The sequence below is a fragment of the Hyposmocoma kahamanoa genome, unplaced genomic scaffold (assembly GCF_003589595.1).
Source record: "Hyposmocoma kahamanoa isolate Upper Pololo Valley unplaced genomic scaffold, ASM358959v1 62, whole genome shotgun sequence".
Taxonomy (NCBI): Eukaryota; Metazoa; Arthropoda; class Insecta; order Lepidoptera; family Cosmopterigidae; genus Hyposmocoma; species Hyposmocoma kahamanoa.
Genome location: NW_020653850.1, coordinates 24,195,810 through 24,211,910, shown reverse-complemented (window position 1 = coordinate 24,211,910; position 16,101 = coordinate 24,195,810). Strand labels below are relative to the sequence as shown.

The following is a 16,101-nucleotide window of genomic DNA, read 5'->3' as shown; positions in this document are numbered from 1 at the left end:
CTATGCAAAAATTAAACTCAAGGCGTTTCGAGCTTGTGAAAAAAAAAAGATAGCTAATGGCGGCAATCGGTAAGTCTTACGTTGAATTTCTGTAAAATAGAATGAAACAGACTTAAAGAATGTAAAAGGAATAGTAATTAAAAACTTTTTAGAGCTGTGCTAGTGAAATTATTTATAAAAACTTTTAACTATTATTTTATTCTGGACCTTGGTGTTTTAAATATATATAACTCATAAATTCTTTTATTGCTTATAAAACTTAGCATGGAGCGGGATGTTGTTGAAAATTACGAATTGTTGGGCCCGTGTTATTTTAAAACCGCAAAATATAAAACCATTTTTTCGCGCCTAGAATAGCGCAAATTTATTTTTTCAAATAAATCAACTTTTCGGATATGATTCCGGATTTTAGATAAGAAAAATGCTTCATTCCCAAAAAATTGACTCGTCGCGAACCTAGATACTAGTTCAAAGATCGTGGTTACAATATTTCGTTGAGTTTATGATTTATTATCGCAAATAAGCTTCAACTAATATTGCAAGGAGCGCGTTCGCTGAACAGCCCTCATAACTCGTATCGAACGCTATTACAGCTATCTATAAATAGAGTTGTTGACTTTGGGTTGTGTGCAAGCAAAGACCGTATTCCAATCCAAACGCTCACGACCGCAGCCGTAATCAATGTCCATTAAAACCAGTCCTATCCGGATCGTCCACTAGGTCAATCAATTCCCTGCTATCGTATGTACGTGTGTAAACTTTGCGGTCTAGCCTTAGGCCGCAAATTTGGAACTGTGGGGCGTTCAAGGTTTCAGTGACGCAGCCTGTACGCTCCAAACGACGCCCCGTTGTACGCGCCGCAGTCCTAAATTTGCCGCCTAAAGAAATGAAGGTGATTTGTGATTTCTGGGCACGTCTTCTCGTTTCAAGAATTTTGTTCGTAGTGGCGACAGATCGAACAAAGCAATGTAAGAATAGGAAAGGAAAAAGGAATTCGAGAACGATTCAAAAACCGGAAAAAAAGTATGATAAAAAAGTGGGATGACGATAAACGAGGTCAGCTTCCTCACAACATGTATGTTATTTACTTTCAACCTACGTAGGTTGGCTGTTCGTAGCAACCATTCAGCGCTGAGGCGGAAGAAAAGAAGCGTTAGTTTTTTTTGTTTATACATAAGAATAAATGATCAAGACAAACAATAAACATAGCATTTACTGTTGCGAACTGAAAGTTTGACTTAAACGAATGTGCTGGATATTTTTCTAGAAAAATACAAGACGGTGTACGTATAAAGTTATGGACTAAAATATAAATCATCGGGTTTCATCGTGATAAGTGTCCCAATTCATGACCCATTTCAGAAATATGGCAATATAATGTAGTATATATACAACAATATTTTGAAATTGTTTTTTTTTTTTGCTACACCCTATCGTGTTCCGCTTTTCGATGTTAAAAATTAACACATAAAATGGAAAGATGTATTCCTTGAACTTACAAAGATAAAACTTAGTACAAATATTTCATAATGCAAATTGTAAAAGATTGGTATGATATTTATCTAAAATGACTCCTAACAGGGGTGAAATGGATTAAAAGCTTGTATGGGAACTCTTGAACGCGTGTTGCGACAGGCTTCAAACTTAGTTTGTATTCTTGAAATACGAATTAAATAAACACGTGTTTCAAGGTTTTTCAAAACAACCCCAAATAGGTAAGTTAGTGTAAAATATTTTCATAACACCTTTTCTATAACAAATATAAAATTTACACGGGTGTGGGTAACAAACAACTAGTAAAGAATTATATATGTACTAGCGTAGCGTACTAGATGTGGCGTTCTATACACACGCTGTGTTGCACTGATGTACGGTGAAGACACAGCACTACAATATCATAGATTAATAAGCATGTTCTAACTACACTATAATGGAGTAGAGATGAATAAAATAGTTAGTATGTTTACCATCTATAAATTTTAAAAATATGAAAAGGACTAGGTTGCATGGTTACAAAGATCTTTGCCTTTCCGGGAAGAAAAGTATCTGACGTAACTTGAATTTTTTTTCTAGTTTTTCTTTTTAGTAATAATAATTATAACTATTAAACGGAAGGCCCCTGGGTCAAAGCAAAATGTATTATGCAAATAATAGCGCTTTGCCAGAGGCTTTACGTTAATACCCCAACTATGGATAAATATCATCGGGAAACACTCAATGTTATCTGCCTGTCTAGCTCATTCTCAATAGGTATAGACTGTTACGTCTGTTCGCAGTACTACACTACTGATACTCTTTGACAAAAAACACTATCACTACTGATAGTATTTTGTTTGGAACATATAGTTGCAAACAAAATTGAATGTTCTTGTCTACATACTGAAGTCGTTGTATTAAATAAATAATATATGACCATTGACTTACAAATAAATGGACGACGGGTCTAATACAAAAACCACGAAAAAAATGTCCCACGTCAACCTATTTAAACGTAGTGACATGTCAAGGAATATGAAAAGGCTAAAACGTTGAATTTAAATTGTAATTGTTTTTTTTTTTATAACATAGTCATAATATAATTATAAGTCAATGTATATGACCTAATTAAATAGAAGAAAGATCATAGTATGACATAAAAATGCAACCTATAGTTTAAGAATCGAGTATATAACCAGAAATAGAGACGAAATGCCATTTAATTTGTTTGAAAACTATTCTGCCAAATCATTACTGTGGCAACTGCGCTCCGATTGGTTAGCCCGAATTTGAAATAATTGACGGGTATCGTCAATTGTTTCTCTTCAAAATGACCAGTTGAACTTGAGCATCGTTATAATGGACGAAAATTGCAAAATTACATATTTAATGTTTAATTACCGATGAAATATGATTCCGTTTGTTTTGTAATTATATGTTTTGCTGTTTTTCCCCACACCACCCAATGGAATAGCCTCCATTGTTAGAGATATTATCTTTATTACAACAAATACAGAATATTTTTGGAATATACGGAGACGTACACACAGGTCAGGTGTTGGCGCTGTACTATTTCAGCTTTCTAATTTGTGATTTCGACGCAAACGAGAGTTGATATTTAAAAGTGATATAAGGCCCATTTGTCTGATGAGTTGGCAGAGATGGATGGCCTTTATTTCATCTCTATTTCTGGTTATATACTGGATGAGTTCAAACAAGAGCGAGACTTAAATTTAGTTTGTACTCAAATAAAAACAATTACATGACTGTGGCCAGTTTTAGCCCGCGTAGCCATTTTTCAAGAAATTTGGTAGGTCAATGAATACGGCCATGATTTTTTATTACATTCCATGAGCACATCACAACCCTTGCTAAGGTTGTCGTTTGCCGGCTTGGATTTGTAATCCGATATACCCGAGGATTCCAAAGTGCGATTCGTTTACATTACGCGCCCTTTGTACGTAGTAAATTGGAGACTGTTTCTGTAGTGTAATACCATCACGAGTTAACCCTTGAAAACACATATATACACATAGCAATATAAACACATAACATGACCCTTGAAAAGGTACAAAATTGGATATGTGTTACTCAAAAAATTTTGAATAGAGCGCCATGAAATCTCAGACGGAATTCTCTTCACAGGTCATATTTTAGGTAGTAGCATTAGAGGTTATAATTATTAAACAAAGATCGAACATAGGAAAAAAATATTTTCGTTCGTGCCGTACTAGACGCTATGCCAACTAAGCTACGGAACGAACTAACAGACGTCATGAATTTTTCCTTGTGTTGTTGCAGATCTTTGGTTTTTAATGACTTTGCCGCATCGCCATATGTGACAAATTATGTGTTTGTTTAATAATTATAACAAACCAGTACAGTTATTTCACAAAAAATAATTGAATGTTCAGAGCATTAGAGCTCCTCGTGAAGGAGTTGGTCCAGGGAAGTGCTGCCACCTTACCTATTGCTGTCGTTAAGCAGTGATGTGAGCATTACTGCGTTCGGGTTTTGAAGGGTACTGGAGAAATTAGAAGCACATGAAACTTACTTACACTAGTTTGTTATAATTATTAATACAAAGATCGAACACTCAGAAAAAACTTCTTCGATCCGGCCGGATTTGGAACTGACGTCTTCTAGCATACCGTGCCAGACAATATACCAACTAAGTCACGGAACGAACCAGTGGGCCTCACGAATTTTTCTACGTGCTTGCGTCGTATCTTTGTATTTGGTTTTTCAACGACTTTTTAGCCGTAGCGCCATCTATGAGAAATCTATGAAAGTATTTCGTCACCTTTACAGCTACCATCCGCGGCTAGAGATGTCACTATCAACTGTATTTTAAATTTTATTGAATTGATATTCAATTATTTTTTTGTGAAATTACTTTACTAGTTTGTTATAATTATTAATACAAAGATCGAACATTCAGAAAAAATTATTTCGGTCCGGCCTGATTCGTACCGACGTCTTCTAGCATACATGTTACATACACTTACAACAACTGTTACCTTACTACGAAATGCATTGTGATCGTATAGAACAAGTACATAACAAAGCTCTAAAAATAATATGCTTCAGATTAGAGCTGGGTCGTAAATTAGTTACCTATAGAGAGCGGCTCGAAACGTTCAAGATATCTTTACTCCAGACTAGACGTAAAATACAAGGTATTGTATATACATTTGCATGAACATAATACATAATAATTTTATTTCCCCTATTCTTTTAGCCCACATTAACTTTAATATTAAGCCAAATCCCTGTCGCCATAAAACATTTGTACTGCATGTATACAATAATAATACTTCTTTTTATAATCCCTTGACGAGAATGTGCCGAACGTATAGTGAATTAATAACATCAGAATCTGGAGGTCTCATTGATGTTTTTGATCTACAGATGTCGTAACAATATTTAGAAACACTTCGCCTCGTCTTCTATCTGTATTTTTATTTCCACCAGTTTTTAATCTTTTATATTATGTTATTTAATTTTTATCCATATACACATGTAAAGAAACTGTTGCTTACTTTTTAATATTAATGTTAACGAGCTGAGTGATCATGTTGTATGTACATATGTTGGGTTTATATCCTAGATTAAAACCACAAATTGTAACATTTATTGGAGTAATGTAAACTGTTTTGTGCATCAAATGAATAAATAAATAAATAAACTTACATCTCAGGATGACGGACGCAGTGGCAGGGCCCGACAGATTTTTGTGACTTAAAGGTCTGAGTTAAACTGCAGCTGCTAGGAACCGGCGTCGCGCGTATCGCCAGGTTGTTGTTGTGGACTTGTTAGTCCCGTCACTTATCATAAAAAAAATCTTTAATAAGTTGGAGACTTCACACTTTCCGGTTGTGAACCGTCTTCGACCTACGTGTTTCATGACTATGTTTTCGTTCACCGTTAGCGAGAGGTAAAGAACTTACTATTTAAAGCATATTGCCGAAACGTTTACACCAGCCGTCTATGGATGAAGTATACGCATGGAACTCTTTGTATATTAAGGGTGCAATACAACAACGCTTTCAGTGTGGTTAAAACGTTAACATATTTAGAACGTATTAGTTTTGATTTTACCGTTGCAAATTAGCGCGATTGGCCCCCTAGGATACTAATGGGGCTGCCGCGGCACTGTAGTGCATCACGGAGGCTATCATGCCATTATTCGCCTCGCCGACTTATGATGCGTGTGCGTAGCCGTTGTTGCCATCAGGTTGGACTGCCCCTACCAACAGCATTGGGTGCAACTACACGTGCATAGGGCAGTTGTCTAGACGTGGCATTTCTCTAGAATTAAATAACTTTGTATTGACTAACCATAGCACGTAAGAAAAATGTATTTTATTATTAACATTGTTATGGATCATCAGGTCTGAAATAAATAATTCTATTCTATTCTGTTTTAAACTGGCACAAGGACATTTTCAATAACAAATAAAAAAATTTCAGTCACATCTTCATTAATTTTCATAAATCAACTTTCATAAAGTAACTCCCTTGTGGAGTCGAAGCTACAAAATCTCGACCGTCGCCGAGAAGTAGCCGGCTTGTCGGTTTTCTATCGGATGCATTTCGGGGAGTGCGTGCAGGAACTTTTCAATTTAGTTCCACCCTCACCGTTCCTCTTTCGGTCGACTAGAAGGTCCGGAACACTCCAACTCATTGATATTTTATATACTACCAATTCGCACTAAGCGCTTTGCTTCCTCCTTTCTGATGCGTACAGCAAAGGCATCTGTGTTTCCCGAAAAGTACAATTTGAGGCGATTCAGGGCTAGAGTGAATAGACATTTTTTAGGCAAACGCCTACCATCGTGTCGGTTACATCGTCGCTTAACATCAGGTGAGACCGTGGCCAAGCGTGTTTCTGTTATTTATATATAAAAAAAAAATCATTATTACCCCAGCTCGAATTAAAAACTTTTCCCGTACTGAGTCAATTCTATTGCGCGGGTCGGCCCCAACTATTATGTCGTTCGATGTCAAGTGACGAGTGAGATTTCTCAAAATTGTTTCGAATAAACGTTTATCTCGACTGATATTAGAATTGAGGTCGAATCAAATTGTTTTCTTTTTCAGAGATGTTCGAAATTTGAATGTAGTAATAAAATCGGATTCGATGTTATTAGAAGCAATAATAACATTTTCACAGATAAGAAATTTGTTCTAACAAAACAGTTTTCTTTATGCTTGTTGTTTATACAATTTGCAGTTTTTGAACACATCATAGAGGGTTTATGATATGTGTGTAAATAAATAAAAATGTTTGCTCTAAACGGTAATACGTAAGTGCGATATCAAAAGAAAGCGTTAGCGCTAATACCAATATTCAAGGTTCGAATTCCTGAGACGTTATGTACTTATGACTTTAATTTCTAATTTTGGAGTTAGAGGAAAACTAGCAGATTGAAGACGGTTCACAAACCTTGGATAACGTGTGAAATTTTTACCTTTAAAAGAGACCCATGCTCAGCAGCGGGACATGTAACGAATTGATGATGATCAATTGGAGCTTTTACTGACTGACCTTTTTTTAATTGAAATTCCATCCACTTTATTTTAAATTACATTTTATAACGTAGGCGGAATCGCTAACAAGTCTGGAATTAGTGAATTGATCTGCGGTCGTAATTCGGTCAATCTTCATAATGTATTTATTATTATTAGTATTATCGCGCTTTCAAAGGTACGAGGTACTAGTTTAATTAATTTAAAATAGTAGTTCAAAATAAAACATATATATTATTGAATCACAGAGATTAGTTCGTCGTATTTCGTCGCCAGTCGTCGGACACCTTCCATTGTTCATTCGTTCAGATGGCGATTAAATAATAATATCCGAGTATTGTCACTTTCACATTAATAATTTGATAGTACATAATTTCAGTACAGAGTATTAAAAAACCGACGAAGTGGATTCATCACACCTAGTTTGCTACCCTTACAGGTAATATTGTTTTCAAATTTAAATAGGACCATACAAAAAAAAAACTATCGAGAACGTCCTCCTAATGTTGAAGTCGTTTAAAAAGACAAATACACTAAAACGGATTTTAAATGTCACTTGGCGAATTCGCAAAGAAAGAGAGAGGTTGTGATTAATCATGCAGGTTTTATATTGCTTTGCCCATTTGATGTGGGCATTGTTAATACAGACCAGCCATTATTTATAGTGACTGGGCTTACTGTTGAAAGTTTTTCGATTCGGGTATGTACTATTTATTATTACGACATAACGACATTACAATAAACATAGTACACGTGCTTAGTTTGTGTGGCATGTGTGCCAACAGTCCGCGGAGTTCCGCAAACTTGAGCTTAGTGCGCCATTTTCGCTTTGTACGTTATGTTCACGTCAACTACCTTGTTAATTGACTTTACAATTAATTAAACTTAGAACTAAGTCCAAACTATTGGTACCACGATTTCGTTTAACAAAACTAAACGATTCTTTTGTGGGGAATTGTATACGGTTTTAGAGCAATATTCCGGATTATCACATCCTAAGTTTAAAACTTACGCTAAAAGTATTTTAATTGAAAAGTCACATTACAAAATTGAAGATTACGTGTTAGGTAAAAATGTATGGAAAGACGACATTGGTCTAGTTTCCACATAAATTTGACTCAAAGTGTATTCCATAGCATTTAAGCTTATTTGAATAGAGCAATCCCTAATGATTCTTGTTCATTCTTCTCAGGAAAGCACAGTGAACAAGCAGTAGCTTAAAAAATTACGTTTTCAAATGTATTTATTTTATCTGTGTAATAAATGATTATTTGACTTTGACATTGACTTTGACGTTGACGTCGCGCAAAACCTTGAAAATCGTGGAAAAGTGCCTTATATAGCTAAGTTAACCTACTTTGGAGTACAAAAATGATAGTCACGCTTGTAATATTATCTATGGTGGTATTTCCTATCATCATTAAGTCTTTAAAATTTTTTTTTTGTTTATTTTAATATTTTTTGTTTCAAGAAACGAAAATGAACCTTATACTGCTGCAATATGGTCGCTTCTTTTTTGGAGAACAAAGTATACATCCCAAATACGTCGTCGTTCAGCTATTAACCGCCTGATGGCAGCACATTGATTGAAATTTCAATGTAAAATCAAAACGTCGTAACTTGCAACAATATATTTTATTGATGTTATTGAATTTGCAACGTTTATGCCAACAGGGTAACGTGAAACGTTACCATATCATAATTAACCGTCAAGATTTTCGTATTTCTTTTTAAATTCGAAACTACAACCAATCGTTGTCAAGATTTCCATAGATGTACTTGTGGTTCTGATAGTAATCGAGTCTTATGCCACTTCCATTGTTTTTTTCTTCCATGGACGTTGATATACATAAATTAAAATGTCTCAAACAACCAACAGACCCTAACAAGTTGACACAGCGTGTGCCAATAAAAGCATAACGTAAACACAAAACAACCAACGACCTGGAAATAAGCAGCAGAATAAATACAAACATGGTTATTATTCCATATTATTCGTGCAGTTCACACAGAACTGTCTTTGAACAATTACAGCATATGAAACTCAATTATATAGCGAATGTAGACAATTTATTTGGAAGTTTTTGAGTTGGAAGTTTTATTCTGCCGTTTGTTGACTAAAACGTGGCTAAGTGACGTAATATTTTTTTGAGATACCATAAAAAACCATACCCCAGTTTTAGAACATTGAAATTGTTTAATGATATTACAGCTATGCATCTCTAGGGTAAGTTCCGATAAGTCGATCACGTTAACTAATTTTAACTGTTTTTGATAGAGAATTTTGTGCTCTATCTTTTGCTGTTTAAAAGGGATATTTGACCATTTGTCACTTAATCGCGTGTTGGTTAGTGGACGACAGTATTAGCAGTAGAGCTTTTTGTGTAAGTGTTCGTCCAGGGAAGTACTGCCATCTTATCTACATATTTCTGCCGCCGTATCGGTTTTGAAGGGTATGAGCGCTGGTGAAATTAATGCACATGGGACTTGTGAATGGTGATGGGAGCAGTGGCTGCGCCCTTTCAGATCTTTGTGATTTAAAGCTCTAAGTGGCACTGCAACTGTTATGGACAGGCGTGTCGCTTACCATCAGGCGCACGACTTATTCATCCCATCACTCGGTTTCATAAAAAGAAGTTATTGTAATAGTCGATTTAATTTTATCGAGTTCTTAGGTTTTCGCGATTGTTACACATAGGAAATGAAACTATTTTTCCGGATTTAAATCGCGTATATTTGTTTTTTCAAACAAACCGACGTTTCGGGCCCTTTACAGCTCCCATGGTCACGGTTGACTGAGGTGGTACAGTCTTCAACCAGTTATGTCTAATATTAATATTAATCTAATATTAATTAATAGGGTGGTTTACATTAATATTAGACATAACTGGATTTAATTTTACTTTGCTTCGCTTGTTCAGCGGCCCGAAGCGGGGCTTCGGCATCAAAGAACGCCATTTCTTCACATTCAGCCCTTTCAGGTATTTGACTCCAACCTTCCTGCAATACCTCAGACGGCCCACTGGACACCCGTAGGTTGCTCGTGATTTGTTTTTCCTATATCTTAATTTTACGACTTCCTTACTAAATAATGACTTCCTCCATTGCATTTCCAACTAGTTAAGGTTGGTCATGTCGGCAAACTTCCTGCTCTTGCTTGGCCGAATAGCCATATTCCTAGCAATGCCTGGCCACTTTCTGATATTCCAGGGCTTCCTTCTAAGGCGTACTCATCTTCTCCAAATAACTTTGTTTATCATTAGCAGTTGTATGGTCGACTTGGCAAAATTCCTGTTTTACTTTTACGTGCCGAAGGTCTTTCACGTCAGTAACACGTAGAGTGCAAATTTAGCCAGCATATGTCTCTGCTTACATTCCGAAAGCTTCTTTGTATTTCCCAAGTATTTTGCTGTACAAATTTGCATAGTAATAAACCAATACGCCAAATATAGCACTGAAGAAGAAGAATATAGATTATTATTTATTATTATTAGATAGATTATTTAAATTGTGGTTCATAGCCTAAGTTAATGAATTTTATTACCAACGTAATAATACAGATTAATCTGTTTGCGAACGGCGGTGTGGAACCATTCATAATTTATTCTGTTCAATCGTTATAAATAACATAAGAGTGAAAACATGAATGAATGCTGGATTGGAAAATTATGAAGTTCAAGCAAAGTTTTTGATTTCTTTATGACGGAAGTTAGAAAAGGAAAATAGGAAAATAAAGTAGAGTAGCAGTCGAGCTCCTTGTCAAAGAGTTCGTCCAAGGAAGTACATAACCTATATCTACCGCCATGCAGTAATGTACGCGTTACGGTTTGGAATGGTAAGGAGAAATTAGAAGCACATGGGACTTGTCAACTTATGACTCAAGGAGACAGGCTCAGTGACAGTGCCGCGAAGACCTTTGCGATTTAAAGCTCCGAGTGGCATTGCAAATGTTGTGGACAGGCGTGTCGCTTACCTTCAGGCGCACGACTTGTTTCTCCCGTCACTTAGTATATTTTCAAAAAACTGAGATATGTGGCTAATCTTGAACTACTGCGTACAATATACTACGCCCTTGCGCAGTCGGTGATGAGTTACTGTGTTGGAGTCTGGGGTGGTGCCTGTAAAACTCACTTATTGACTTTAGAAAGAGCACAAAGATCCATGCTTAAAGTTATGACTTTTAGTCCGTACAGATTTCCTACTACATCGTTGTATGACAAATGCCAAGTATTGAGTATAAGACAGTTGTACGTTTTGCAACTAGTAATCAAGCAGCACAGAAACACTCCATACTGCAAAGACAAGTACATCAAAAAGCGCACCCGCACTAATGTGTGTTTTTCCATTAAATGTCGCACAGCTTGGGCAAGACGTCAGTTACTATTTATGACTACGTATCTGTACAATACAATTAATAAAACTTTAAACATATATCTGTTAGCTGCTCGTGAAGCTAAACTTAAAACTAAGAACTGGCTATTAACCTTAGATTACCATAAAACTGAAGCCTTATTGTAACAACTGAGAAAAAATAAAGTATTTGCAGGTAATAACAATGTAATAGACTCTATACAACTAACGCGCGAGTGTATATTGTTACACACAAACGCAGGCACACACACACCTACACCCGCGCACATGCACGTTCACACACACTCACACATACACACACACACTCAGTAAAACATATAATATGTAATTTATTTAATAATGTACTTATTAAAATTGTTAAGAAATAGGTAATGTAACGTCAAATGTTTGAGAGAGGACACTGACTCCTGTAACACAGGTTATACCTAGCTCAGGTGTCAGGGACTTCACTATTGTGTTGTAACTATTTTGTAACAATAAATATTATTATTATATTATTATTATAGTATTATAAAAAAAATACACAAACATATTTCTAACTATAAACCTTTTGACTCAGGTGTCCAATACATACGCGACTGTCCCGCTGAGCCTCGGATCCCGGTGTACATGGTGGTGGGCGGTGCGGCAGGTGGCGCTGGCATCTGCTGGCTGCTGTGGGCCCAGCTGGCTTCAAGGAGCTCCAACTCTTCGGCCAGCGTGCCTGAAAGGGTCCTCGCCTATACGCTGGTGGTCTTTCTTATGGGATGGTGAGTTACCAATGTGACTTTTTGATATCGTAAATTTAATTGATGGTAGGAATTGTGGTATCAAGAACGTGAACAATGGTGCTTTTCCCTTGACATTCAGAGCTTTACTTGCCGCGATCTTAATGTTTATAATTTGATAACATCAAATTATGAACTATAATAAACTGATGTTCGTTCAAAAAATATGGTAGATGAGTATATTCGACCCCTCCGACGTAAAGTATCGTATGTCGAAATTGCCAAGTTTACAGAGGAGCCTTTTAAATATTCTGAATTCACTGAAATAAGCACAACACGTGACTTTAGCATTTCTCACTTTTATTCGACAAAGCTCGTTACTCACATAGAGTATTATAAAATCCTAGATATCGGTTAGATGATGTATTAGATGATCACTCTATTTGACTAACGAGCTTTGCCGAATAAAATGGAGAACTTTAAAATGCCTCCCTGTAAACTTGGCAATTTCGACATACGATACTTTACGTAGGAGGGGTCGAATATATGCATGAGTCTGCGTGTGCGTGGATCTGGATGACAAATTCGTTATATTTTCTAGACTTCATGTTTTTGTCTAAATTGTTAATGTACATGTATATGTAATAAACGGACAAAAGCGAATGTAGAAAAAATAAAAATTACTCTATAAAAAAGAAAAAAGAAGCTGAGAACGCAAATAAATGCCAACAAATGTAATGAGACGTAAAAAACCTTTTAGAAAAATAAAAACTCAAGGATCATCAGTTTTATGTTATAATATTATTTTCGTTTTCATACTTATTCATAATAGAAAAGCATTTCGCTACGCCGAATTTTCATTCAGCCTTCGGTTTACGATGATAATTTTTCATTGAGGCTTAGCCTTTCAATATTCCTTGCAAACAAATCTTATTACAAGATATTCTTTATTCATATTTTAGCCCTGATACAGACTATTTTCGCGGTTACAGTTGAACAAATTCATGCATTTAGTATAAAATTGGGACATTTATTAGTGATTTATTTATAAGTGTATACAAATTTGAAACATCAAATTATTGAGTGAACAATAGCACGCAATTAGAACAATAATTTGTGATTATCAGAAAACGAAGAAGTAAGTTATTCTATTTTCAATATTTGTTGTTTGAGAGTTTTTGTACTGATGCCAAAATCAAAATTTCTGCTCGACATTTTAGCGTGAAGTTTCATTTGACGTATTGTTCCAAATTTCCCTTGAAAATGTGAAAGGTATACTGTTACTAAAATAACATTTTCAGTATCAATCTTCTCGGAATTATAAATTCACTGTGATCAGAGTTATAAACGATGTATTTATAATGACTCATTTATGCTAGACTCAATTCATTACAAAAAAATATTTTGAAGTAGCCAGTCTTAATTGTTACGTCAGTATGCTTAAAATAAATAATTAAATTTATAGAATAATTAAAATAAATATTTTTTTTGTATAAAATAATAATAATCTAACAAGCATAATGTAAAACCTGTGCTATAAGTAGGTAAGTGCAAAACTTGTAATAGCACAGTGAATTATATAATTTTCGTTGTTTTATATAATATACATTATGCTAAAAATGATATACCAATGCAATAGGACAATAAACAAATAATTAATATTGGAGAAAACAAAGTAACTCAAAATTGTATGCGAGTACGCGTGTGCGTTTGCATGGACGTGTTTGTCTGTGTATATTTGGGTATAATATGTTGTTAGTGTGATGATTTCTCATTGAGCAGCATTTAAAAGATTTTCCAATTCAATTAATAAAATGGGAACGATGTGAAATATGTAGTCATGGGAGGAAAGAGTAGGAGAATATTTAATTAGAACATGAATAAAATATTTCTACGGGAAGATCTTGTGTCACAGATGCGCAGCAGTTTTCCGACATCCTCGATTGAGCATTAGCGTACCAAATATTATGTAGCAGATATTGTTTGTAGTTAAATATTATTAACCGAACAGCCGACACGCTCACTACTAAGCTTTACGGTTAGGTCATTGACATCCAGGCTTTTGGAGACCTTGACACAATTCACACATCAACCTTTAGCACCGGTAATGACTCTACACTTTAGAGAAGAAAACAAACTTCCAACCATTTTCATGTGCTTCCAATCAATCGATTATTCTGTATTGAGATTAAAACCTATTCACACATATTCACCAGGTTGTTGATTTACCTAATGAAGACTATTTATACTGTGACTCCCGGCGCCTAGTATTTGTTCGTCAATCCCTTTAATATTCTCAGGTTCGCGTTTGGTAACCTGTGGACCTTGGAGATAATGTGGCCGGACTACGCGCCTACATTGTTCGAGCCGAACCAGTGGTGCCACCGCACGTTATACGTGTTTGCGCTCACGCAGCTCGGCGTCGTCTGGGGCCTGTTGTTGCTGTTGCTGCTTTTGTTCTTGGCGCTTATTGTTTGCCAAGTAAGAACGTGACTTTTGTATTATTTTATTACTTTATCTTCGATTACATTGTCCGTATACTCTAATCCCTGCATTTAACTACAATGTGTTTTAGGAATTAACTGACGTGCAGTGATAATTGTATACTATAAGTTTGTCGAGTTAAAATTGTAAAATTCCTTTCTTTAACGAAACTTCTGGGACAAAAGTAGCATAGTCCTGTTGAGTGTCACGAGATATCTGTTAGTGGAACTATATAACCAAAAGATTTACAAAATGTTAAAATTCTTCGTGAAAACCCCTAGGTGTTCGGCTGCGGGTGGCTAGGTCCACCAAGATACAAGTAGCAACGGCGGAGCGTCGTGCTCGAGCTGTGGCACAGGAACATCAACAACACCATGGACGTCGCCGGCGCCCTCCTTCCCTTCACACACGTTGTCCGCCCTGAACTTACCATACACGTACAAGAAGTGCTGACTCAAGCAGATAAAGACGCTGGTGGTGAACCACCAATAAAACATTCCATCCCTGAAATAAATGAACCAACAGACGACGATAAAAGCCCAGTGAAATCTCCAGTGAATAAAAAATATCGTAAGGATGTGGTTAATGGTAGGAAAGGGAACCCGGCCTGATGGTTGTTGGTCGTGCTGCCACCTCACGGCAAGAAGCACGTACATTTTGAAGCAACGGACAAAGTGTATTACTTCTGACTACGACTTATCTTGTGCAGACAAACTTAGCAGTGTTAAAGGAAGGTTGGACAAAGGTGATTGATTTAAAGAAGTTCTCGAAAGACGAATGTAGGATGAACGCGTGACCGCTACCGCCCTTCACAGTCTGCGGTACGCGGGAAGGGGAATATTTTGAAAGAAATGCAGTCACGTTAAACCGGAAATGAGGAGTTGTTACGAGGTTGCTGTCGTGTTGATATCGAATGAAGTAAAGTTGCTTATTAGTGCTTTCTACCACCACCGTGCTCAAAGCTTTCTCGTGTTACACAAAATGCTTAGCTCGAAGCATGACGTTAGAATTATGTGATAGTAGAATAGGTTTGCACAAACCTAGTATATTAATGACGATGATAGACATTTATTCGTGTTTATAAAACCCTTTACGTTATTATACTTGGAAAACAACGAATGTTTACTAGAAACTGTTTAGAGTGTCCTCTGTATTTATTGTAAATAATATGGAAAAAGTTTTTGAATCGATTTGGATTTAAAAAAAACATATCTTTAGGGAATTGTGAAACATTTAAAATGTAGTTTTTACGTAAAAACACTAATTATTGTGTAACGATTTGAACGCACCTTATCATAATGTGTCCATATATATTTTCGAGTAAATGTTATTATATATAAAATTATTGGTGATTTCTGCTTCAATATGAATTTCTTGTGAGAATTTGAGTCATAAATTATAATATGATAACTGCATGGAACAGGCTTTAATAGGAATTTCGTGGATTTAAAATAATATATTTTTATATCCTGCGAATTGTATTTTGATGTGCTTTTAGATGCAAAGCATCAAACTGGTTCGCTCATTTCAG

At 35.8% G+C, this 16,101-nt stretch overlaps 1 protein-coding gene across 1 annotated transcript in view; it reads left to right on the top strand.

Moving 5' to 3' along the window:
• The window catches only part of LOC113229765, a 40,765-nt gene extending 25,429 nt beyond the window's left edge, over nucleotides 1-15,336 (top strand). The window contains exons 5-7 of the mRNA XM_026463447.1: nucleotides 11,939-12,128; nucleotides 14,387-14,567; nucleotides 14,852-15,336. Of these exons, the coding sequence (XP_026319232.1) occupies nucleotides 11,939-12,128; nucleotides 14,387-14,567; nucleotides 14,852-14,893 (413 nt within the window). The 3' untranslated portion in view covers nucleotides 14,894-15,336. The remainder of the gene's footprint in view (nucleotides 1-11,938; nucleotides 12,129-14,386; nucleotides 14,568-14,851) is intronic.
• The last annotated feature ends 765 nt before the right edge of the window (nucleotides 15,337-16,101 follow it).